This window comes from Podarcis erhardii, assembly GCF_964252035.2.
Source record: "Podarcis erhardii genome assembly, chromosome: 9".
NCBI classification, from domain to species: Eukaryota; Metazoa; Chordata; class Lepidosauria; order Squamata; family Lacertidae; genus Podarcis; species Podarcis erhardii.
In genome coordinates, this window is record NC_138512.1 from 45,866,040 (window position 1) to 45,893,874 (window position 27,835).

General features: G+C 42.4%; 1 protein-coding gene across 1 annotated transcript; it reads left to right on the forward strand.

Annotated features, from left to right (window-relative positions):
• The first annotated feature begins 6,797 nt into the window (after positions 1-6,797).
• Positions 6,798-15,540, forward strand: PCDH18 (protocadherin 18). Its single transcript, XM_081877505.1, has 4 exons — positions 6,798-9,816; positions 10,876-10,961; positions 11,074-11,237; positions 14,350-15,540. The coding sequence occupies exons 1-4, from the start codon at positions 7,129-7,131 to the stop codon at positions 15,015-15,017; spliced, it is 3,606 nt and encodes a 1,201-aa protein (XP_081733631.1). The 5' UTR covers positions 6,798-7,128; the 3' UTR covers positions 15,018-15,540.
• Positions 15,541-27,835: the final 12,295 nt, after the last annotated feature.

The following is a 27,835-nucleotide window of genomic DNA, read 5'->3' on the forward strand; positions in this document are numbered from 1 at the left end:
TCAAAATCTCTGCTTTGAAAGTGGAGGGGGCAGTAATAGAAATTGTAATGTGCACATTGTGCAAATATAAAGTAATATTTGGCTAAGAGCAAAGTTAATTAAGCTTCTAGATAATGGTTGATTCAGAAAGAGCTATGTCTACTTCAGGCCGTACTTCTTAGATTCAGCTTGTTTGTTCAGTCCAGGTAGGATACTTGTGGTTGGATGGAAATTGATTTCTGAGGATAAGAGTTCTGAGGTAGAATGGAAGTGTGATATGGCAGAAGTAACCAAGATTACCCACCAGGAGGTTAACAGCACTCCACTCACGTGCCTAACAACACCTCACAATGGCACACTCTGTAAGAAATGTCTGCTGACTGCACATGGGTGTTTTTTCCTTCCTTTGTGACTAAAGCCTACCATGTCAAAGGTGGACTGGGGTTTAAGGGAAATTCAAACAAAACTCTTTCATGCAAAGGAAGCCAAGTGAAAGCCCCAACTGCTTGTAAGCAGTTTACTTGATGATAACCTAGAATGTCTAAATTTTCTGCCACAGTTTCACAGCCACTCAGTTTTTAAATGAATTTCTGCCTAGCTCCTTGGTTGTGAAGAATGCGCTGCTCTTTAAAGTTGATTTTTCCCTACCCCATTCTTAAACATCAAAATTATTTAGCTGTTCTATAAATATTTGACCACACTGAGATAGCAGCAGTGGCCACGAGCCTAATTCTAGACATGGCAGAGCTGTCAGTTTCATAACTGATTGATTGATTGATAACCTTTGGAAGACTAAAGCCATGTTCTAGGAGATGTCTGCAGGTATATATTTTCTGTCTAGAGGTAACACAATATGTCCCAACCTCTAAATCCAAGGGGAATCGTGTAATAAAGAATGACTGTGTGAAGACAAGCTAATAAGTGCTGTAATACTAAGAGTCATCCCTGCATTTGCTGAACTGCTGTGCATAAGAACATGTTCGTTTGGTATCTATATTAATTTACATTCCCATTTTGCAATATTTCAGTGCTCAGCTCTGAAATTATTTTCCCTTATTAATTATTTAAATGCTCTTAAAAAGGGCAACAGCTTCATTTCCAACAACACAATAATATTAATGGAAATTGAAAAGGTCCTTTAATAAAACAATTTTCCAATTATGGCCAGAGGGGGTAAATGTACTTGGAGTTTAAAAAAAAAATAAATTAGAAAGGTTTACTAGTGCTGCAAGAAAATCTGTTTGGCAGCTAATGGAATTAGGTTATCTTTGAATTCTCTTCACCCCAACTTAGAATGGACACTAATTCCTTTCTTTGCTCTTTTGGTGTTTGCAAAGGGGCTCACTAAAGCCTGCATTGATATAATTATTGGCTTGGATTGTTAGAGATTTAGGCCAGATGGCTATAGGTTTCTAAAGTCCCAGTTGCTTGTCTTAGATTTTTGAGTTTGCCTATAGGGTTTGGGGATCAGAACTTTGAAAAGGTTGCAAACTTGTAAAACAGCATTATTCATGGGGGCAGAATGTTCATCGGCGTGACCCACTACTAAATACATTCATTATAGGCATTTCTATTCTACACAATTTGCTACACGGCACTGGTTTCTGAAAAAAAAGAGAGGAAGAGACAATAGCATATAAAATGCTTTCGAATGCTTAAAAAGAAGGCGAGCTCACACTGCGACTCTTCTGTCTTCTTCTTTTGCCACAAGAAGCTTCTTAGTGACTTTGGTTGAATTCTATTTTTTTGTGGGGGCAGGGATTGGAAATTCAGAGTTTTACTTATTACATCTGGTGCATGGTTACAGGTAATGAGAGAATGGAACCCAGGAGAGAGGGAGGGAAATGATGGAAAGATTATGAGCATTGCAAATAAAGCAGTGGATAAAGACATCAAAGAAATAATGTAAAGAAAATGAAAGTGCGGCAAGATAATGATGAACTTGAACAAAAATGCAGAGAAGGGGAAGGAAAAGCACGCCATAAATTATTATCCTTGAAATGAAAGGAAATCTATCAAGTTTCTTCACCCTGGAAGCAGGATGAAGCTCGCATAATAATCCAGAGCAAATTTTATATTCAACATTTCCCCCAATATGATAATTGTAGAGATGTAATAATACTTTGGATCATAGTATACCATGGCTATATCATGCACCACAGATGTATATATGCATTTGTGCTGTGAATATGTATAGGTATGTACACACTCACATGTCATTTATTACATGAATAATAATGCAATAGCCATGGAATTCAAGATGGTGTACATGGTTCTGCTCTCCCCACCTTATCCTCACAAAAGGTTGTTTAGGCTGAAAGCTATTGATTGGCCCAAGGTCACCCAATGAGCTTCATGATTGAATGGGGGTTTGTACCATGATCTCTCAGGACTTAGTCCAACATTTTAACTCTTACACCATACTGGCTATATATGTATATTGCTAATTTCTGAAAATATTGCTATCCAACAAGTCAGAAATTGGAATAATCCTGCACCAGGGTGGAACACTGAAGTAAAACAACAGGCCGTTGTGCTCAGGGACAGACTCTAGCAGGGTATCTGTCCCTGAGCCCAGTATCAAAGGGGGAGAGCTCATGTATCCATAATCCAGTGGTAAAGTGTAGAAACTCAAAGAAAAGATGCTGTTCATTTAAGTGATAGCCAATGCATTGCTCTACACTTGCTGTTGGACTACAAATGCCATTGGCCATGCCAGTTGGGGCTGATGGGAGTTGCAGTTCAATGATATCTGAAGGGTACTACATGACTACCTTTAAGTAAGGGACAGATAATGCAGACCAGACAATGGTGAACTTCAAATTTAATGAATCCATGGAAAAAAACACAAAATCCATACATAGCAGATCATTCAGGGAGGGGACATGCCAGAGAACAAAACTCCTATGCACAGGAAGCAAGACAAGGCAAAGGCTTTGGATCAGGTGAATCCACAGAGAGAATTTAAATTGAATGTAGTCCCAATCCCAATATGTTTGCCTAGCGACAGAACAATCCCAGAATCCATGGCAGAGAACATAGAACTCAAACAAAACAGATCATTCAAGAAACTCTTGAATGATGCATGAACAGCCAATAACTTCAGTTGGTCTCCTCTAGGTAGGACTTGCCTTGAATACCATCTACAAACTTCTAATGAAGAAGAATCCACGACTTTCCACTCTTCCCCTGTCAAACAGTTCATACCACCAGAAAGCTATTTCCATTGTTTAGGCTAAATCCTTTTTCTTGTAATCTGAACCCTGTAGATCTACTCTCTGGAGGAACAGGGGGCACAGAATTGCTCCATCATCTTTGTGGTAGCCCTTCAAATATTTGATTATAGCTATCATATCACTTCTTAATTGTCTCATATCTATGTAAACATGCCAATTCTTTCAACATTTCCTCATAGAATTGGTCTCCAGGCCCTCCACCCATCTAAGTTGCTCTCCTCTGCAAATGTTCCAGTTTGTCAACATCCTTCTAAAATCTGTGGTGCTCAGAATAGAAAACTGTTGTCTGAACAGACTTTTTTTTTGGCTAGCATGGTGTTTGGGAAGCTTTGTTGTTGGGGTTGTTGTTGTTGCTGCTGCTGATTTTTTGTGTGATCTGAACCCTATACTTCTTTCTGTTGATGCTGGCTAGAATTGCATTAGCGTTTTTTAGTTGACACATTGTACTTGTGACTCATGTTTAGCATGTACTCTCCAAAAGGACCCTAAGATTTTTTTGCAGGTACTGCTGTCAAATCAGTCGCCTGTCACCTGTCCTGTTTTTCTGCATCTGATTCTGTCTCCCTAAATGCAAAATCTGACATTTATCTCTTAGCTAATACTGACTTAGTTTTGATCCAGTTCTCCATACTGTCAAGTTCATTGTGAATTCCAGTTTTCTACAGTATTTTCTATTCCAGCCAGTTTGGTGCCACCTGAAATTTGATGAACATTGTCTGTCCTCAGATACGACTTTGTGGCACACAACTTGTCTCCTCTCTCCAGGTTGGTTGTAGCCCCTCAACAGGCTGAAATCCTACCCATGTGGGATTGTCTAGTTCACATTTAACAAATCATTAATATCATGGGGGACCTTGCTAAAATCAAGATATACACTGTCCACAACTTTTCCTCTATCTATCAGGCTAGTAACTGTCAAAAAAAGAGATAAGATTGGAATGACTTATTCTTGAGAAACTCTTTGTGATCACAGCTTTCCCTCCCCTAAATGCTCACAGAATGATGACTTACTAATCTGCTATGGAACCTTTCTAGCTATTGATGTCAAGCTGACTAATCAGTTGTTGCCTGCTTCCTCTATTTCCCTTTTAAAAATATGGGGACATTTGCCTACTTTCAGTTTTACAGCACCTACCTTATTCTCCAATATTTTTTTTTTTTAAAAAAATATATTGACAGATGCTATTTGATATTACGTCTGAAAGATTCTTTTGTATCCTAGGATGCAGGGCTTCACTGCTTCCTAGGATACTGCTCTTTTCTTACAACTCAATTCATTTATCATTTGATCTATTATTGCCAGGTCAAGCACATCTTCCTTGACTGCAACTAAGGGTTCACCCACACTTCCTTTTGTGCCCTTTTGTTCACCCACACTTTCTAGGCACAGGTCCAGGATTACCAGGTCCATATCTCAACAGTTGTGTTTTTCTTCCCCCACCGCTTTCCCTTGGAAAACCTGCATTTTACCACTGAATCAGAGAACAAGGCAATCTGCAGAAAACCCAATTGCCGTTGGCTCCAATTAGCAAAAAAAAGTGGGTTTTCCCAGACAAAGTGGCAGAATAAAACAAAACAAAACACTTGGACACAGTCCTGGAAATCGTGGATCTGGGCTTAGAAATATGGCAGAAAAGGAACTATGGATGAGCCTTAAGGCAAAGTGAAAGTTGAACAGCTCCACCTTCTCTTTGTCACCCACTTTCATTCTCCATCTTCTCTTTGCAGTGGACCTACCATTTCCTTGTTCTTCCCCTTTCTCGGAGCATGGCCTGCAAACCATTTTTTTTATTATTAATATCTCATGCTAAGCCCTACATCCAGTTATGAGTTGCAGTCAACAAGCTTTCAGTAATGACAATCAAACCATATTTGCTTTCCTGCTAAAATATGAAGCCCATTGTATTTATCTCCCATACACTGGTGTAGAGACATCAGAAACCTTGGGCTGTATCACCAACTTTCTATTGTTTAATTACACGTTAGAATTTACTCGCATTGGCATCCTAGTTTCACTCATATTCCAATCTCCAGCAGATGATGTCATGCTATCTTCTAGTATTTCATTAACCACCCATACAAGACTCAGTTTAAAGTCCTCCTTATCAGGAGGTTTCTGCCAAACACATGGGTTTGCCTTTAGTGAAGTCATCACATTCGTGGAACAGCTTCTATTCATGCAATGGACCTTCCCCTCCCTCTTTTGCCCCACCCACCCCTGCTGTGTGTTCCAACGCCCCTTAAAGCTGTTTTGGGGGCTCCTCCGATCTTCTGGAACAGATTGGAAAATGCTGGTGTGGGGGGAGTTTCATTGCAGGAGAAAGTATCATAGTTTGTTACTATGCTATATATTTTTGTGTTTTTATATTGTCAATCACTTTGTGATCCTTGAATGGCGGGCAAAATAGAAATGTTAACAACAACAACAACAACAACCAACCAACCAACCAACCAACCAACTGCTTTGACCATAAATGACAGAGCACAGCAATGTGTGAAATTGTGTTCTGTTAAACTTAATGAGAGCACTGCCATTGGTAGATCACAACCATCACCCTTTAGAACAGGGATGGCCAAAGCCCGCTGGTCGATTTAATCTGGCCCCCATGGCAGTATATGTCCTGGGGTAAAAGCTCAAAAACTTAGGGGTAAAATTGCAAAAAACAACAACAACACTCAACATGGCCCTCATGCATGTTCACTTCTTCAAATCTGGCCCTCTTTGAAAAAAAATTGGGCACCCCTGCTTTAGAGGATCCCTACCATATTTGCCCTATGGTGTGCCCCACAGTTTCTTATGATAAAAGTGTTTTACATGTGGACACAATGCTTTAGCATGCTCCATCATGCTAAAAGGAAAGGGTGCTTTTAAAAGGAAGATGAAAGGGAGCTTCTGAAGAACTACAGTAAGTGGGGCTGGGGAAGTACAGGGAAGGCAAACACAGACATCAGTGCCAAATGCTATATATACTTTCATCAGAAGCCAGCGAAAGGACAAGGCTATGCAAGCATTTTCTTGACTTTAAGATGAAGGGAAACAAATGCTTAAAAGTAAAAAGGCTATTATAAGGTGGGGGGGGGAGAGAGAAGACAAAAGGGAAAAAGATTGCTTAGAAATCAGAAGCAGCATCTTAATATTCCTCAAAAGAGAGGCGGGGACCAAGGCTGAGGGAGGGCAAACTTCTTCACTCCGCAAAACTTACTCGAAAAAAGACTCGCTTTGGTTACAGCAACTTTGAAGTCCATGCATGAGGGGATTCTTGAAAGCGCTCATTAAAATTACAAACAAGACCCCAAACGAAAACAAAACCAAGCCCACCCCCGTCGAAGCCATCATAAAGAGGAGAACAAAAAAGTTGATTTAAAGTAGCTCTTTAGCCAGTCGCCTACTTTTGGGGGTGGGGGTGGGTGTAACGGCACGCTCACAGAAAGTGAACGTAGGGTGGGGGAGGGAGAGAGGGAGAAGGAGCTGCCCCCCCTCCTTCCTCCAGCTCCTTCCTCCACCCCTCTTTTTTTTTGCATGTGTGTGACTTCACTGTCCTTTGATTTGGAAGCCCGCTGATTGGCTGGAAGCAATTCAACACATGCAGCCGGGCAAAAAGCTTTGTCTGAGTTGGAGTGAAGTTCCCCAGATTTTTAGACGGGAGTCAGCAATCGAGGCTGCTTAGTCGGCAGCCGAGCAGGGAAAGGAAAGAGGATCTCTTCGGGGGAAAGAGCCCAGCGCCGAGCCAGCGTCAGTTCCTTCCTCCACACGCACTCGGCGGAGAGTAAACTGCAGAGGCAGGAGGAGGAGGAGGAGGAGAAGGAAAAGGAATAAAAGCCCTGATGTGCCAACCCTCCTGGACTAGAGCGCAGCAGCACAATCCAGCCGGCTCGCCTCCGGGATGTATAAGGGAGTCCCGCCACCATCTGCATGCATGTAAGCAACTTTTCTGAGCTCGGAGAGGATATCGGAACTGTGCTGGGTTGCAGAAGGACTCTTGCCCTCTCTTTTTGGTACAGTTTTTGGGGGCGTGGGGAGTGGGGTGGGGAAGGCAAATGCATGCGGAGAGATCGAGCAGAAGTTGAGAGAAGCGCTTTGCGAACTTGTGGGGAAGGAAAGGCTTTCGTGATGCCGAGGCTGAGCGCCGGCAAGACGCACTTGGCCGCCCTGCTCGCCCTGGCGACGGTGGCGGCTTGCTGGGGAGGCGCCGCGGGCAAGACTTTGAAATACCGGATCTACGAGGAGCAGAGGGTGGGCTCGGTCATCGCGCGGCTCTCGGAAGACGTGGCAGACGTTTTGTACCGGCTGCCCAACCCTTCCTCCGTACGTTTCCGAGCCATGCAGAGGGGCAACTCTCCCTTGCTGAAGGTCCGCGAGGATAACGGCGAGATCAGCATCGGCGCCAAGATCGACCGCGAGCAACTGTGCCAGAAGAACTTGAACTGCTCCATCGAGTTCGACGTGATCACGCTGCCCACCGAGCACCTCCAGCTTTTCCACATCGAGGTGGAGGTGCTGGATATTAACGACAACTCGCCGCAGTTCTCCCGAGCGCTCATCCCCCTCGAGATCTCCGAGAGCGCTGCTGTGGGCACCCGGATCCCTCTGGACAGCGCTTTCGACCCGGACGTCGGGGACAATTCCCTGTACACGTACTCGCTGTCGGCCAACGACTTCTTCACCATCGAAGTGCGCACGAGGACCGACGGGGCCAAGTATGCCGAGCTGATCGTAGTGAGTGAGCTGGACCGGGAGCTGAAATCGAGCTACGAGCTCCAGCTGACCGCCTCGGACAACGGGGTTCCTCAGCGCAGTGGGTCTTCCATCCTGAAGATCAGCATTTCCGATTCCAATGACAACAGTCCCGTTTTCGAGCAGCAGACCTATATCATCCAGCTGTTGGAGAACTCCCGAGTTGGGACTTTGCTCATCGACCTCAACGCGACTGATCCGGATGAGGGGGCGAATGGGAAAGTTGTCTATTCTTTCAGTAGCCACGTGTCTTCCAAGATCATCGAGACTTTTAAGATGGACTCTGAGAGGGGGCAGCTGACCCTTCTCAAGCCAGTGGACTATGAAACCACCAAATCCTATGAAATTGATGCCCAGGCTCAAGATCTGGGTCCCAATTCTATCCCAGCTCACTGCAAGATTATCATCAAGGTTGTGGACGTGAACGACAACAAGCCAGATATCAATTTAAACCTGATGTCTCCTGGGAAGGAGGAAATTGCTTACATTTCTGAGAAAGCTTCAGTAGAGACATTTGTGGCCCTGGTGAGAGTGCAAGACAAAGATTCTGGGTTGAATGGAGAGGTGGTGTGCAAGCTCCATGGGCATGGTCACTTTAAACTCCAAAAGACCTATGAAAACAACTATTTCATCTTAACAAATACTACTCTGGATCGAGAAAAGCGATCTGAATACAGCTTGACTGTCATAGCAGAAGACAGGGGGACCCCAAGTCTCTCCACAGTGAAACACTTTACTGTCCAGATCATTGATGAAAATGACAACCCACCTCAGTTCCAGACCAATAGATATGAAATTGTAATTCTGGAAAATAACTCTCCAGGTGCATATATCACCTCTGTTACAGCCACAGATCCAGATCTAGGAGATAATGGGCAGGTGACATACACTATCTTGGAGAGCTTTATTTTGGGAAGCTCCATAACTACCTATGTGACCATTGATCCTTCCAATGGAGCCATCTATGCACTTAGAACTTTTGATCATGAAGAAGTAAACCAAATTGCCTTTGTGGTTCAGGCTAGAGATGGAGGGAGTCAGCAACTTGCCAGCAATACAACAGTTGTGCTCACTATCATTGATGAAAATGACAACGCCCCTTGGATTATAGAGCCAGTACTGCACAACAATACAGCAAAGATTTCAATCCCCAAAGAAGCTGAAATCAACTACCCTGTCACTAGGATAAGAGCCATAGACAAAGACTCAGGGATGAACTCAGAACTCAGCTGTTCATTAGCAAGTAGTAGTGAGGACCACCTCTTCATAATGGACCCACAGACATGTGACATCTATCTCAATGCTAGCATTGAATCTGCCAAATCAACAGAATGGGAACTTTCAGTGGTGGTTCAGGACAAAGGAAGTCCTCAGCTCAGTACCAAAGCACTTCTGAAATGCAGTGTTGTTAAATATGTTTATCTGCCTTCAGCTACAGAAGCTACGTACATTAGCCAACCTTCTCTAGATGTTTCCATGATCACAATTATATCCTTAGGGGCAATATGTGCTGTTTTGCTAGTTATCATGGTTGTCTTTGCTACAAGGTGCAATCGTGAGAAAAAGGACACCAGATCCTATAACTGTCGTGTAGCAGAGTCCACATACCAGCATCATCCCAAAAGGCCATCAAGACAGATCCACAAAGGGGACATTACACTAGTGCCTACTGTTAATGGTACTTTGCCAATCAGGTCACACCATAAAGCTTCACCTTCATCATCTCCAACACTAGAAAGAGGGCAGATGAGCAGTCGCCAAAGCCACCACAGTCACCAGTCTCTAAACAGTCTGGTGACCATCTCATCAAATCACGTACCTGAGAATTTCTCCCTTGAGCTCACTCATGCTACACCTGCTGTTGAGGTAAGCTCACTTACTGTGCTACATGGACTAGTACTCACTCACAAATGCAAGCAGGCACCCCATGGCCATTTCACAGATTCATTATTTCAGAATGCAGTTGCAACCAGTGTGCCAACTGTGATGTATGATAATTGCACACACTTGTATTCTCAATCTCTCTCTGTATGGACTGGGAAGCCACAATTGGCAGCAGCTTCCCAGTAACAGTACATCTTTGCACACAGTGCATGATTTTGAAATTGATTGTTACACTGTATTTGTTTCTGTGTTGGAAATATGTAATGTGTAAAATGGCCCTGTGTGTGTTTGAGTTTGTTTCTCTCTCCGTGTGTGTGACTTTTATGTGAATCGTGAAAGGCTACACAGCCCCTTGCTACACTGCCATGCCAATTAAACATTAAAAAAGAGTTACTCTTAGTGGCATTATTATTGTTGTTAATCAAGGTTTCAAGCTTTATTTGGAACATTTCCCGCAAATGCTTCTAATAAAGTATGCTAAACTTGCATGTTCTTTGCCTCTCTATTCGAACACATTCCATAGTGTATTTACATATACAAATGATACAAAACAATGAGGGCATATATTACCAATGGTGCCGCAATTCTAACTTCAGCTGCTTTAACAGCTTGTGTCAACTGTGCATGCAAATCTGTTAATGAATATGTTTTAAGGCCCTGAGCCATAGCTCAAAACACTTGAATGTAAGCTGATTTTCTAGGCCCACTAACCTCAATGGAGCTAAATCCATTCACATCCAAATACTTTAGCTTGACTAGACTGAAGATCAGGTCTTTAATTATTTGGCATCCTCAGGCTAATAAAAGCAGGACTAAATTGTATTGGTAAAGTGTCATTAGATATTACCAGTTGTCTTCTACTTTGGCTGTATTGTCTTATGTCTTTGCAACATGAAGAGGTTCTAAATGATTATTTTTAAACAGCTGAAGTTTTAATAATAGTGGTAGTAATAATAATAATTTTTTAAACACATGTTTTCTCTTAGGGAGATATTTGGGCATTATTTTTCAGGAATCAGTCTTTTGTGTTTTTCTTTACAGGTCTCTCAACTTCTCTCAATGCTTCATCAAGGCCAGTATCAGCCAAGGCCAAGTTTTAGAGGAAACAAATATTCCAGGAGCTACAGGTGAGGGTTTTACTCAGATCAATGTTGAAAGCAGTTTTACCTGAGGAGAGTGCCCAGCACATAAGCCAATAGAGCATAACTCAATCCACATGTCACTTCTGTTTTATCGCAGGTACGCCCTTCAAGATATGGATAAGTTCAGCTTGAAAGACAGCGGCCGTGGTGACAGTGAAGCAGGAGACAGCGATTATGATTTGGGGAGAGATTCTCCAATTGACAGACTTCTTGGAGAAGGATTCAGTGACCTTTTCCTTACAGATGGGAGAATTCCTGCAGGTAAGAATGCAATGAAAGTTGAACAGTTTGTTTACAGTGCTCCCTGCCAGTCACACTGAGACAACTTCACAATGACGAAAAACAATCTCTTTAACTTTCATGCTTTGAAAAAAACCCATTTCCTTCTTCACATAGCAGCACCTATAGCCCAATTTATGCTCAAGTGCAGCATGGCACCTCGTATACCCAAAGTGCTGCACACTTGTCCAAGTTCAATGGCCACAAACACCACAACCGGTATCACTTGCAGTCCGATGAGTTGGCTCAAAGTGGGTTGCTCTTGCCCTTTATAATGGGTGGGGCCAATTTCTTGGTTGCATTAAAAAACAAAATGAATGACAATTTGATATCTAGTTTTGAGGATGGTGATATTCAATGCATGGGTGCTACAGATTTTGTGTTCAAAATGCCTTTAGAGAAATATATTCAAAAGGAAAGGCTATATGAGACCCAGTTCTCTGAAAAAAGTAGGAAAGCACATATGTATGCAGTTACCACAGTTGTTAGAATGGCGATTGGTGTTCCAGCCTGCCATTTGTAAACTCACACTGGGTGTCTGTTACTGAATTTTTATTGTTATGTGCCATAGTGGATGGCATAGTGGGGTGGCATAGCCCACTTGACCTCTGGTCAATTACATCAAAGTCAGCATGATGCAAACACACCAATGGAGACAAACTGGTACTCTCACAACTGGCATTTGCACCACACCAACCTCATCACTGACTTACCCCTCTACTTCTCATTAAGTAGCAGCTGCCCTGCCCTACCATGCCATCCACAACTGACTATGTGCAGTGATCAAAAATCCTTAAACCTTACTTGGGGACCCTTCTATCATTGTACTCTCAACATTAATTCCAAATAGTCTACCATGTTGCAACCTAATGAACAGTTTCTCTTATAGCAGGGATGGGGAATCCGTAGCCTTCCAGATGTTTGACTGCAACCACCATCATTCCTGATGATTGGCCACACTAGCTAAAGCTGATGGGAGTTGTAGTCTTATAGGGAAATTCTATGCATGAGTCTTCTTTCTTATTTGGCTATCACTCATAGCCGAGTGAGATTGTCTTCCATGAATATGGTTTTAACAGTGTGTCCATAAGTGGAAGCCAATTCTGGATCCACACATCCTTCCAGAGTGGGGACATAGGTTTCTGGGCGGGAGTTGATCACAGTGAGGATTTGCCAAATGTGCCTTCCTCTTAGCTCATTTCTCCATTTTGTCCTGAGTTCCTGCTTCTTCAAAGTCCATAATGCCTTTGGTAGAGGTATGCATGTATACAAAGAAGCAGGTCCCATTGCTTCTTAGGCTGCGTTCATATGGGAGGAACAATAGTTCTATGTAGTTTCAGTTTGAAAAAGGGATCAGGTATGGGGGAAGACCGCTGCCTGATACCCTGGGGAGCTATTCCTGGTCAGTGTAGAGAGTACTGTGCTAGATGAATGGGTAGTTCATAAGAAGTTGTCTCCTAACAGATCAACCTATCTCCATGGGCCAATACATCTTTACCCTTCTAAATACAATGTCACAGAACAATGTTTCTTGAGCTGTTTGATTCTATAGTGGTAAATGAGAGCCAACATACAGTATACTCATTGTTCATTGGGTTCTTCAGATATTAAACAATGGAAAGTATTAATTGACAGAAATAATTTTCTAAACATTAAACATTTGCTATTAGGTAATTCTAAAACAACTAACACAAATTTAGGCCATCAGACTCATAGGAGTTTCCCAACCTTCTATAGATATGTGCATTATGCTGATATAACAGCAGATTATTATTTTTTGCAGATGAATGTCCACCAATTATGAATGCACCAAACATTAGGTGATATCCAACTATAGTCATGCTAAGAGAATGCCCATTTAAATTAAGGAGTTTAAGTTAGTCCTTTGATGACTGTTAGGATAGCCATGTATATAATTGTTGATACTATGTAGAGGCAGGAGGAGTTGTACAATTTGTATTGGGCTTTCTGCCAAACAAAATGTCCACAAACATACCTCAGAGCAAAAGTATTTCCCAGTAACTACAAGAATGCCAAAATCTTTTTGTTGTTGTTGTCCTTCAATACAAACTAATGTAAATGAGAACGATTTTCAACAATTGGATGGAATCTGTGTAATCTTAGGCTGTAAACCTTTACTCAGTTACCAAACCTGTCTATGTTTTGAGCATTTCAGTTCTCTAAACATACAGGATTTTTGCAGCTTACCAATACACCAATAGTAACTTGACCATAGCCATCTCAACTTCTTCCAAGAACCAATATAAGGAAGCACAAAGCTAGATAATTATAAATATATTTAAGTGCAAAGAATACAATTGCAAGTGTAAAATTTAATCACATACATGGAACATGGGATGGGTTTGAAGGTATATAGGCTACATTTATTTAGCCATCTTTATTAAGTTGATTAAAATGGGAAGAAACTTAAGTCAGTCTGTGAAATTCACTGTCACTAAAATATAGTGACTCAGAAAGTTGATGTTACAACGCTCATTCACATATTAATCATTTTGTCAAGTCTTCTAATTCTGCTTTCTCCCCCCCCCCTTTTTTTTGCAAATCCATATGCTGTTTCATAGCATAACATCCAAAGCAATTTACAACAAAAATGGGGTGGGAATCTACAGGGTAAAATATCCTCCAGTGTTTGGAGGAATTGGACCAGGCAATGGGGGCACAATGGAGGACAGAGGGCCAGTAGCATATCCCCATTACAATCACTTACATGAGGCTTTAAATACCTGGATGGTTATGTTAAAGTGTTGTGGAAGAGGATTGAACACACATTCACTGATGGGGCAATCCTGTACATGCTTACTCTAGATGTAAGCCCTCCTTAGTTTAATAGGAATTCTTTCCATATAAGTGTTTATAGGAAGAATGGAGAACTTCTGGTCATTCAGTTCTTGCTCATCTCTGGCCATGCAGGTTCCTCATCCCTAAAGTCATAGCCTAAATGTCTTCTGTTCAAACCACTACCACTACACTATGGATAAGCATGTCCCAGAAAGTTTCAAAGTTAAAAGTGACACTGTGACTAGTGCCTGGAAACTTAATGAATATTAACTTCTTGTTTTCATTTTACTGACAGCAATGAGACTATGCACAGAGGAATGCAGAGTCCTGGGACATTCTGACCAGTGCTGGATGCCACCTCTGCCTTCTCCATCTTCTGATTACAGAAGTAATATGTTTATTCCTGGGGAGGAATTTCAGCCACAGCAAACTCAACCACCACAACAGCAGGTACTGGAAGAGGATGCTCAAGCCGTTGGGACGACTGAAAAGAAAAAGAGCTTTTCAACTTTTGGCAAAGAAAGTCAGAGCGAGGACGAAGCAGGTGAAATGTGCACCTCATCCTTGCTGTCAGAAATGAACAGTGTTTTCCAGCGCCTTTTGCCTCCTTCATTAGATGCCTACACGGAATGCAACGAAATGGATCCCTCCAGCTCACTAGAGCGCAGGAAAGGACACTTGCCTGCCAAGACTGTAAGCTATCCACAAGGGGTGGCAGCTTGGGCAGCCAGCACACACTTCCAAAACCCTGCAAACAACACTGGGCTTCCTTTGGGGACTCACTCAGGGGCCCAGCCATCTTCTAAATGGCTGCCAGCCATGGAGGAAATCCCAGAGAATTATGAAGAAGATGACTTTGACAATGTGCTTAATCACCTCAGTGACGGTAAACACGAACTAATGGATGCTAGCGAGCTGGTGGCAGAAATTAACAAGCTGCTACAAGATGTCCGACAGAACTAGAGAGTTTTGTTTCATAGCATATTAATTTTCCATATTTATGGAAAACAGAGATGGGAACCCAGAATGAAAAGAACTGGCATTGCCAATTAGTTACATTTATCATAAATGTGTCTGTGTATGTTGAATATTAAAATACTGTATTTTCATATGTACACAATGCAAGTGTGATTATCTTTAACTGTATTTTAAAAATACATTTGTACCTTATATTTATGTGTAATTTAACAAATAAATTTTATTTTTGTACTCCCATGGCAAGCATGTTTTCCTACATATATGCACCTGGCACTGTTTGTGTCTGACATTCATTATTCTAACCACAAGAGTGTATAAAAACTAAGGGATGCCATTTTCCATGGGTTTCGCCCCCCACCCCCACCCCCACCCCCACCCCCACAATCAACTGTTATGGTACAAAAATCAAATCAAGTGAAACCTTATCCAAATGTTAGTTTCAATAACTGATCTAACATCTTGTTACAATGTTTCATTCTTATAATAAAGAGTTATCAACTCCCTTGAAGCCTAGAAGTTCTTTTATTTTCAGGCTGGGACAAATCCATTCTCCCACAAAGTTAAGGGGTGGGGGGTGATACAAAGAGCAACCTTGAACCCAAGAACACATTGCATATATATATATATATATATATATATATATATATATATATATTCATATTCATGTGGAGCACAACTTTCAAAATATCTCTTGAAGACCATTTGCAGAGGATTCAGATTGTAATAGGTCAGCTGAACTCTGTTGGAAAATTGTAGAAATACCTTTTCATGTATTGAGCCTATTTCTCCTTTTCACACAACCCATGTCATGTCACCCATTTTTAAAATAAAAGCCATGTTATTGTTTGCTCAGTCTTTTAAAGATATGCTGTACATTACAGGTGATGATGTTTTATAGATGCAAATAACACTGAGGCAGAAATGGAAGCCTAGGACAAAAAGCCAATTTCAACCTGCTTATGATATTCCACACATATGTATAGGGCAGTCATGTGTCCTGTTTTACATAGTATAGTGCTCTGTTTGCAGATGTGCTCTATTTAAAATGCTGTCTGGTCCAAATCACACAAGGGGTAAGGAGCCCTGAAGTTGCCCATCAGGAGTTAGCACCTGAACAGCAGGCTGAGAAGGTGCACCTGGTCAGTCTTCCCTGCTATTGTGAGATGCATTGCATTTCTATTTAGATTACTATAATTATTTCTATGTTTGCATCTGTAAATTTACATTAGCATATGAGAATTTCATGCAAATATACACCTTTCTTTTCATCTTCACTTTTTCAAAGATGTATGTGTCACCATTAATGGAATATTCCTGAGTGAATAAGGGGGACTATTTTAATCACCTAACTCTCTGAGAGTGCCTTTTGAATATGGATAGTTTATTCTCTCTCACACACAAAAAAGTTTGGCCTAGCCTGTCAGTTGTTGGTATGAGTAAAATTTCTGCCTAATTCTGGACCCTGAACATGGTTTATGTTTTACTTGTCAGTCTTGGTGTTATGAACCTTAAGGGATTCTTGGGACTACTATAATTCAGCTAGAGTTATATACAGGAACACAAGCGGTCTCCTTTCCCACTTAAGAACCATTTGGCTGCATCGTCTAAAGCTGACTGTTGCCAAAGTGTCTAACTAAGCTGGTTAAATTGAACAGAATGTAAGTCCAAATGGAAAGTCAGTAATACAACTGAGAGTAAAACAGGGAATCACCAACAAAAGAAATTATTTGACAATCAGCAGCCTTCCTATTCTTAGGAAGCATGCTGTTTTTGTTTTTCCCCCAGCCTGCAATCTGCTGTGTGGTGCTGAGTTATACAGTGGAATTCAGGGTGCCAGACTTTGATATTCTTATCCTTGTGCAATACGGCCTGACTCAATACCAGACTCAGTGAAACCAATGATGTGCTTCTCAGCAGAACCAGGTATGTAAGAATTCATCCTCTGCAAAGAGACGATAGGGGAAAAATATCAAGACCAAAAAAAGGTTTTTCATTTGGGGCTTTAAAGCAATTTTCTAAACCCAGTATCAGTGTAGAGATAAGCACATGAATGCTGCTGAGTTGTAGGAGGCAAAGGATAACCAAACCCTTATTGGGAGCTAAATGGGATTGGAAGAGTTATCCAGCCACCAAAAGGGGATGTGAAAAACATTTCTGCAAATTATATAGGTGGCAGGAGGCTCAATATGAGATTCAGGAGCTGTGGTTGTGACAGAGCAAATTACATGTGAATGATTTTCAATATATATTTAAGTAACTTTTAAACAGCTCTTGTGAGGTAGGCAAGGAATAATCCAGTGAATGAGGAAATGGCAGCATTTTTCATATACATACTTCCCTGTATTTAAACACAGTATAGGAGCAATAATCTCTCTGCACACTACATGTAGGTAGGTAGGTAGGTAAAGAAAACATCTGGAGATTCAAGCAGGAAAATATCAATGACAGCAACTTAAGTATGCTCAGGTGACACAAGGCTGGCTCTATCAAAGTGAGGTAATTGCCACTGACATCAGGCCTGTGGCTTCTCCCCCTAATCCCTGGGGCAATTCCTCTCTGCTGAAGGACAGTGTCATATCCCCAGTACCAAAGTAAGATTATTTTTACTAGGTTTTTTATTATTACTTATTAAATTTGTATACCACCTTTCATCTGTAGATCCCAGAGCAGTTCACAGCAACTACTGATTCAGTTGGCTTCTGTACATGAAATAAGGAGGGGTTGCCATATTTTGCTCAGGCAGCAAAATATATTGGGACTGCCTTGAGGCAATATCAGACTAACCCTTGAAGCTTGTGTTATGTGGAGGCCCAAAAGATTGTTTTACAGCCTTCAAACTCCAGAATGTTGTTGTTGTTGTATATCTGAAGCAGTTTCGGTGGGGGGTAGTAATTTCAGAAAATGTTACCCTTCAGGGCCGAGCGAGATATCATTCCTAAATCTATCTTTGCATTTGATATGTACCTTGCCCCCATGCAAATAGTAGTTTTGTGTGTGTGTGTGTGTGTTTGTGTGTGTGTGTGAGCATGAGGGTGTGTGGGTGTGTATGTTAAGCCCTGTCTTTTGCAAACCTGATGAGTATCAGTTCCCCTGCTTGGGCTGTTATTTCCATTAAAAACGAAAACAAATACATGTTAAAAGCAAATGCATTACATATTTGACATCTCGATAGCCACTTTGAGAACAGGATGCTGGACCAAGTAGATCTTTGGCCTGACTCAGCAGGGCTCCTCTTAAGTTCACATGTAGCGTGACCCTTATTTTCCTCACTGTTTCTTTAGTGGTTCCTCTTTTCCGATCTTCCTCTAGGAAAAAGGAAGCCACAAAAGCATTCCTTGTGGCCATTAACTTTGTTATACACCACGACAAGTCTAGTAGTTATCAACCCATCTACTTCTGGAAAAACCACACAACGCTGCCTTTGACATTAGTGTTTAATCCCATTTTGTTCTTTAAGAAGTTACTCAATGTGCACATGAAACCAGTAGGCTGATGGGGGATTTGGAAGTTTCTGAGGTTCAAACACATGTGGTCCCATTCTCTCACAGAGAGCCTTCTCCAAGCAAGCAATGTGGGAATTGTCATTGCTTTACTGAGAAAAGCAGAATTCTCTAGGCTAAATTGCAGCAACTTTTATGCTGGTATATGCCTTGAGTATAACAATGCACCCATACCCAAAAATTCAAGGAGGCTTAAATACTATGCACTGGTAGAAGTGATGAATTACTTAGCATCCTGACCAACTGCCCTCAAGTAGTGTCACTGAAGTGAAGTCTAAACTTAATTTGTGAAGCCTGCGATGGATGCTCCCCCTTCCCCAATAAACCTTGCTTTCCCCAGAAGAGAAAATACTACAAATGCCTTCAGACCTTAAAAACTGTATTAGATAAATACACTTTTCACAGTCCACAGGGGATTTAACAACCTGCTTGAAATTTTAAATCCTTAAATCAGCTTGTGCCTGCCGGCCATTTTGTATGGATAGTCTCAACTAGTTAAAAGTCATTGTTATGAAAAGAAACTCTGTGGTGGGGGAAAAAAGGCAAAATCCCCCAGAACTGTCAGGTACACAGGTGACCACAATAAATATTCTGCCGCTAGCAGCAATTGTGGCATGTGGCACTCTTGGGGGTATTAGGAGGAAGAAGGGCCATAATTAAGTAGTAGAGAGGCTTTAAGTAAGGTTGGGAAAGCCCCCTGCCTGAACCCTGGCAAACCCCCCTCAGTAGGATAGACCAGGCTTCCTCAGCCTTGGCCCTCCAGATGTTTTTGGCCTACAACTCCCATGATACCTAGTTAGCAGGACCAGTGGTCAGGGATGATGGGAATTGTAGTCTCAAAACATCTGGAGGGCCGAGGTTGAGGAAACCTGGAATAGACAATATGGAGTTAGACAGACCAGTGGTCTGAATTAGTTTAAGACTATTTCCTATCATAGGGATGTGGGTGGCACTGTGGGTCAAACCACAGAGCCTAGGACTTGCTGATCAGAAGGTTGGTGGTTCGAATCCCCATGACGGGGTGAGCTCCCGTGCTCAGTCCCTGCTCCTGCCAACCTAGCAGTTCGAAAGCACGTCAAAGTACAAGTAGATAAATAGGTACTGCTCTGGCGGGAAGAAAAACAGTGTTTCCATGCGCTGCTCTGGTTCGCCAGAAGCTGCTTAGTCATGCTGGCCACATGCCCCAGAAGCTGTACGTCAGCTCCCTCGGCCAATAAAGTGATATGAGTGCCACAACCCCAGAGTTGGTCATGACTGGACCTAATGGTCAGGGGTCCCTTTACCCTACCTATTTCCTATCATCCCAGTGGCATAGCGTGGGGGGTGCAAGGGGGGCCGGCCGCACCGGGCGCAACTTCTGGGGGGGGCGCACTCGCTGCCTCCGGAGTCGCCGAGGAGCCGCTGCCTGCCATGCCGCCCTGGCTGCTTCAGCCGCGTCCGACAGCCGGCTCGAGGTTCCTTCCGGCCGGGTCTCCCGACGGGGCGCTGCGGGCGGTGGCTCCGGCACCAAGCGCTACGCCGCCCAGGCTCGGGTCGCTGTCTGGACGCGCGTAGCCCACCAAACGCGCCACCGGCGGCGAATGAAGTGCCCAGCCGGAGCCACCTGCGCTCTAGTGCCTGCGCGCCAAGACCGCCCACCCGCCCCGACGGGGCCCACCCACCCGCGCCGGAGGCCGGCCGACGCACTGGCCCCAGAGGCGCCCCCTCCCCGCGCCAGAAAGAAGCCGCGTTGGGGCTAGCCGGGCCGGGGAGGGAGACCGAGAAGGCTGCGCCGCGACGCCCAAAGACGCGCGTCTTGGCGCAAAGGGGCCCGCGGCACTCAGACGCGGAAGGGACCCTCTCCCCCTGACCCGCCACTGAACTGCAATTCCCAGCTCCCTTGGCAAATCCCAGTCCCCAATCCCCAAGATGATTTATTTGAGGCAGGGGTCCTTTAATTGCAAAAACAACACCACGGAGGGCAGTAGTCACCACGGAGTTTGCCCCAGAGTAGAGCCGTCAGTATTAATGACCATGGTTAGGGGGTAGGGGGCGCAAGTTACTTGCCTTGCCCCAGGTTAGGGGGCGCAAATTACTTGCCTTGCCCTGGGTGCTGACAACCCACGCTACGCCGCTGTATCATCCTGCCAGATAATGTGGCTAGCTACTCAGTTTGCATAATGTTTGCCACAGAAACAGAGAGGTATCTTTAAGTGTAAAACTGCACTGACTTGAAGCAGTTATGACAGGAATATCACATACATGCACACACACACACACACACACACACACACACACAAACAAACAATATCCTAGACTTTTCTGGGAATTGCAGAGTATGTGGTATTGCTAAAATTAAACCTTTCTCTGCCAGGTATGAAATGTAATCTCCAGGAAAAGAATGGATTTATTGGGTGGCTGCTCATGAGCTGACATGGGATGTGGATGAACCAATGAAAACAAGTGGTTGTAAGAGTGACCCCCATCTGCTGTAGTTACAGACATGCAATGGTTCAGATTCCAATGTTTATTGGGTGAGCTATGCTGGCAAGCATCCTATCATAACTTATTAACATGGTTGGTCCAATATCCCCTAAACAGTGTTTTAAAATCACAGAGTCATACCTCTGTGATGGTATAATTCTGGTCCTGGATGAACACAAAGGTGAGGGTGTTGGGTAGGAAGGCTTTTGCACAGCTTAGGCTGGTGCAGCAGATCTGGCTATACCTTGAGAAGGTGGACCTGGTCATAATACCAAAGGATTAGCAACATTAACATTGGATTACTGTAACATTTTTTGTGGGTCTTCCTTTGAAATGTATTCCAGGAAATGCAGAGGTCTGAGCCAATTTCTCATATCCTGTGACACCTTTATTATACAAACTGTAGTGGTTTCTGGCCCATTTCCAGTGCAGCTCAGACTGATGGCTATGAATTTTAAAGGCCTAAATGCTTTGGGTCCAGGATCTATCAGTATCTTCTACTGACAGCCTGAGCAGGTGGGCAAGATTGTGTTGTAGAGGAGAGTTCTTCCACACTCATTTGTTGGTAAAGGTCTTGCTACACACCCCACCACCGCCAGGGATGTAGCTGGTGAGTACCCAGGAGATGCACACCTTTGTCAAGTTGCTCAGACTGTGGAACGCCTTATCCCAGGAACTGCAGCAGACACTTTTTTCAATGTAAATTACCAACTTAAAAAGTTTTATATTTGTGTGCCTATGGGATGACTAATTATGGAATATTTATTTCCCTCTTGGTTTCTATAAACTGTTTTATGTGCTGCTTCTTCTTGGGGAATTTTGAGCACTGTAATATTTTTAAATGTTTTTGCTGTTAGCTGAAAAGAACATATTGCTTTTGGACTAAGAGCATGGATAAAAATACTATTAAATAATTAAGTAATTATCACTATTTTTTCTAATCCAATAATTTCTCTTTCTGTTGGCAACAATAGGAAATTGCTGCTTTTATTTATCCATCCATCTGTCTATTACACTTTTCTAGTAAAGTTTCCACAAACTTTTAAAAGCCAAACCAAGCCAACCATGGAATTTATACTAAAACAGAAAAGCAGATTATTTAAAAGCAAGAGAACTGTGTAAGAAAGCAGCCTTAAGAGAGGCAGCATTGTACAGTGGTTGGTGTTGGACTAGGACCTCAGAGAGCAGGGTTCAAATCCTCCCCCAGCCATGAAAGTTCTAGGGTTGCCATATTTTGAACAGCAAAAAACAGCACACATTTGTCAACTTCGACTTTTATGTATGGATTGCTATGACGACTCTACCCATGAAACAGAGGACGTGTACTGGAAAAAGAGGACATATGGCAACCCATCATAATGAAATTCACTGGGTGACCTTGAGCCAGTCACTGCTTCTCAGTCTAATCTATGTCACAAGCTTGTTGTGAGGATAAAACATATGACACTTTGAGCACTTTGCAGAAAAGATTGAATAGGAATGCATAACTGTGTTACACACACACACAAACATTTAAAAGTCACGATTTGGTACTGATGTTCTGGCAACTCACACATAAGAGCATTTCACAGATCTCTGTGTGACCACATAAGTGGTATCAGTTGCTTGGGTAGGCAAGCTAAGGCCCAGGGGCGGGATCCGGCCCAATCGCCTTCTAAATCCGGCCCGTGGACGGTCCAGGAATCAGCATGTTTTTACATGAGTAGAATGTGTGTTTTTTTATTTAAAATACATCTCTGGGTTATTTGTGGGGCCTGCCTGGTGTTTTTACATGAGTAGAATGTGTGCTTTTATTTAAAATGCATCTCTGGGTTATTTGTGGGGCATAGGAATTTGTTCATTCCCCCCCCCCAAAAAAATATAACCCAGCCCCCCACAAGGTGTGAGGGACAGTGGACAGGCCCCCTGCTAAAAATGTTTGCTGACCCCTGATGGTATAACAGCTAACATGGCTATAGAGCTGAGACCGAAGTACAGGTTAGGCTTTGCATCTGTGGGATGAGAAGTTTACCCTGTTAAAAGTCTGAAAAACACATACATGGAGATTTTCCTGGAATTTCAAAGGTGGAATTTATGTCTGATGGGACCACAACTTTGGGTCTGTCTAAAAAAAACTCAGCCATTTCTGGGTTTCCCTAAAAAAGGTGAACAATTTTGGGGTGTCCTGGTTTTCACTTTTTGAAATATGGCAGCCTTAAATAATGTATAACATGCACATAATCATATGCATATATGTATTAGTTCATCACATATGATGATGTACATATGGTGGACTTTCTCCCTACATTCTTATGTCCATATAAGAAAACCTTTGTGTGTGAAGTGACCCATAATTTCACATTTCACTGCTTCCATGGCACGGAACGAACAAATCATGAGCAACGTTAGTACTTTTGGGTATAAACAGAGAGACAGATAGACAGGGAAGGAATTCATGCATAAATCTAGTCGTGTGTTGCTTGAGGGGCTGTATAAAAACAGTATTCGGATGAAACCCAAAAAGACAGAGATAATCACGTACAGTTCCTATAACTTTATTTGTTCTATCTACCTCTCTACCCTGGAATATTTCTTCCCTGACCTTTGTGATAAAATGCAATATTTGAAAGCCAAGCTTTAACTGTCTTTATACACAAAAAAAGGATGAAAAGATATTAGAAATCAGTAAATTCTAATTAATATCCTTTAATTTAAAATGGTGTGCTTTCCTGAACTATAGAAATTGAAGTTCCCTGCAGGCACACTTATTATTTCCACAGTGTGTATCTTTCAAAAGAAAATAAAAAGAGATAACTCTTCATTTCATTATGAATATGATCCTGAGCTCTCTTTGTGCCTGGGATCAACTCAGCAAGGACAACATTAGAAAGGTAGAATGCAAGATCTGCATATAATACATTATAATAAGGGGACCACTATGGATAGTAGTGTTGTGCAAAAACCTGTCCTTCAATTTTTCTAAAGTTTTATTTCATTCTGAAAGAGGCTTCCATTTTTCTGCCTTGTTCTCAAGGCATTTTAGAATTTATTTAGAATTTCAGTGTGTGGACTTTTGAGCTTTATCATTGTAATGTGCCCACAGGTGATGTAATTTTCCTCCCAATACACATTTCTGCTGCAGTCTGCAGCCTCCTCGGCTGCCCATGCTTCTTGACTGGGCACCTGAGGAGGCTGCCAAGTATAGACCAGTGTTGCGAAAATTTGTATAATGATAGAAAGGACACTCATAAACAACCCTTGTTCACTCACCACAAAAGTGAGCATGACAAAAACTGCATCCCACCTAAGGGAATTTCACTGAAATTTTCTCTCTCTTTTGGTAATTTTTGAATGTAATTTCTTTATTCACTAATTGATGCTGTGCTGTGCCCAACAGCTCTCTAAAATGCAAACTCTACCACCTGATGTCCAGTTTAATTGGGGACAGAATCTGGGTCTTCATGGAGATAATTAAGTGTTCTGTTAGGGAGCTGTAATCCCTCAGGGCATGGCCCTAAGTGGGTGAGTGGGCTGGGCAAAATACTGACATGAAACTAGCTCTGAAAATGTATGGCAAATGAATGGGGTTAGAGGACAGCCCCTTTAGGCATTTGCATTTACAGCAACCTGAAGATAAACAGCAGCATTCTTTCAGTCCACTCATCAGTGTGTTCCACTCATTTTATTAGTAAACCATTCAGTGTTAATTGCTTCTTTATTATGCATGTGCCTATTCTGGCAAGCACAGACTGTATTTGCGCAAGGCACTGAACCAAACATGACCACCATTGTCTCTCAAAGAAGCTGGCAAACAACTGGAAACACACCATTTCGGTAAACTCTTGAGAGAGGAATCCGTTTGAATTCAGGGTATCATCCTCAAGACTGTTGACTGCCTGGTTGGAAGCCAAAATTTGTAGGCAGAACTCCTCAGACCGGCAGGAGGAGGGGGAATGATTGCTAACCTAGCCAGCTCATTTGTCCATTTCTGTGGTTGAATTTCAGGAAAGAATGATGTCTGAACTCTTTCTCTTTTCCCACTCTTCCCTCAACGTGTAATCACATTCCATTTCTTTTATCAGACATAGGTGCCAACTTCCTGGGGTCCTGGGTGCCCAAGCACCCACAAAATTCCCCATGAAGGGGCCAGGCATCCACAAATTTTGGTGCCAGGGCCACAGCCCCAAGCACCCACAGTCGTGGGTCCAAGCTAGCATTCCTGACCCCAAACCCTTTGGAGCTCACAACCAGACGAAAAGAAGGCAAACTGCTTCTGCACAGAGCCCATCTCACATCTCCAAAAAGAATGGGCTCTCAGATGTATTTTCACTGACTACATCGTCCTCATAATGCTAAACACACAACTGAATACAGACCATTATTATTATCTCTCCACAGGTAAAAGTCCACCAGACTTAGGAATGAAAGCAGATTCTGTCAGTTTTGAATCTGGAGGCTCCAGTGGCATTGTATATCTCCCCTGTGAAACCTGGTCAAACACAAGCATCTGTGCCAGAACTAAATGCAGCCTGACATGGTTCTCAGAAGCAGTACAAACAAGTACCAGTGGGAGGCAAACACAAACAAATCTGAGTGTAGGAGGATCTGTTTGATAGGTCACGTTGGGTTCAAATCTGCAATGGAAGAGGAATGTCACCCTGGTGATCTGCTTATGAGAATATTGTTCCACTATCATTTCTCTCTAGAGAATGTGTATGCAATATGTGGTGTGGGCTTTTTTTTCCAGAGATGCTTGCTGTGCATGGATTAGATTGCATTAAATAAGAAATGATAGGCATTGTTGAGGCAACTTGGAGCCAGAGAGGTTCCAACTTGGGAAAGCAGATACAGAACAGATTCTGCAAACCTCTCTCATGTGTACAGAAATGTGAAATGTTCCAAACTAGAGTGTAGCCTCTGCATCATGGAATGATAGATAAAGTAGACTACCTTCCAGATGTTTAAGATCTGCGGTGCTAAATAAATATTTGTATACTGCATTGGCAGAGTATGCAGAGGACACTACAGCAAATGCTGAAAGGGTGTGGCATCTTTTAGTGAACTAGATAATATCTTGTCATCTAAGGCTCAGGATTTATAGCCAGGTGGAGAAGAAGACAGGTGAGCAAATGCCAATTGAATTTGGGCATGGTTATAGCATGTGTTGGCAACGGACTAGCAGGAATGGGAGGGGGCAAGCATATCCAGAATTATTTTTTAAATCCATTATTCTATCACTCAATCTCTCTTGATAGGAATCCTACCCTTCTTTGGTTCCTATCCATTATCACTTTTGTGTCCATGTCCCATCTACTCACTCTTTCACAAATAAAATTATAGATCAATATTTTTATTACAAAATGTTTGATTCCAAATTACAGGCAGTAAAGCAACTTACAATGTTCTTGGGGAATTCAAGCACATGCAGAAGAGCTTTTAGCAGGAAACAGTAGGAAGAAGCATACATGAAGACATTCCTTTCTATTATACTTGATCTTAAGCCATGCACACATTGCTGTTTACTCTGGTTCCAGTGTGTTCCCACCACTGGTGTTTGAAGCCATGTACACATGGCATTACCCACGACCCATATCTATCCTACACTTTCTTGAGATGCTGCTTGCTGCACTTCCCCTTAAACCATATTCCATCTGATTTGAAAACATAAATCACATTCATTTTGCAGTTAAACTGAGGTGTGTACATGTGAGACAGCTTTTGCACAAAACCAAATGACAGCTCATATGACAGCTTCATGAATAGGAGTTTTCAGACTTAACATCATGTAAATACTTCCCTGTCCCCTCTGGTGTGTACAACAATGTACAAATGCAGCTTGAAACACAGTGGGGGTGGGGGGAAATGACATTGCTGGGTTCTAAGATGCTGATATGTACATAGCCTTAGCCAAAAGGCTGAGAATTACAGATACCCCCTATCATAAACAGCCCTGAAACAGTCAAAGGGTAAATTCTTATACTGGTTTAAGAACAGTCCGGTTTAAGAACAATTCGGTTTACAAACTCCGCAAAACCGGAAGTAGTGTCCCGGTTCGCGAACTTTACCTCGGTCTACAAACGGAAACCAAATGGTGGAAGGACACTGGTGGCAGGAGGCCGCATTAGGGAAAGCACACCTCAGTTTAAGAACGGTTTTGGTTTAAGAACGGACTTCCGGAACGGATTAAGTTCGTAAACCGAGGTACCACTGTATTCACTCTCTTGGTTAAAATTATACCTTCAGTCAGAAGGCTAATTTAGGATACACACCCAATGCCTGAGCCAAAGCTTACCTACGTCTGTATTCAATAAAGTTGTGGCCAATTTTCAATCCCATGAAGTTGTTGTGTCAATTTGTTATCTTGTCAATACATTAACCTTCCAACTGTGGGGAGCACGCTGTGCTTGGGTCTGCAACTAGTCATGTAGTGTGGTATAATGTTATGAAATGCTTGCTGGACTTTGAATTATAGTGGGACATTATACCATGGAGTCAGTATCAATATCTATCTGAACATACCATTCCAGGCAGATGGCTTAGCCCTCCTTTCCAAAATGTCAGGCTTTTCATTTTGGCTTTTCGGGACTTAACATGGCTTGAATTCAGCTTCGCTATCCTCTCCAGCAGTAGTCTAAAATACAGAGTACTAGCAAGAGTTACACTTTGTAATTCTGCTGTTGGTGCAAATTCAGTTCTGAGCTCAGCCAATTCCCTTTGCTTGTGAAGCTTTCTAGCTGTACTATGCACTACTGCACACTATACTATGCACTACTGCACTAAGATAGACTAAGATCCCCTATGGAGGTTGCGATTGGCACTCGTCAGCATGCAGATACTACATGAAGAAAGTTGTCAGGGGGT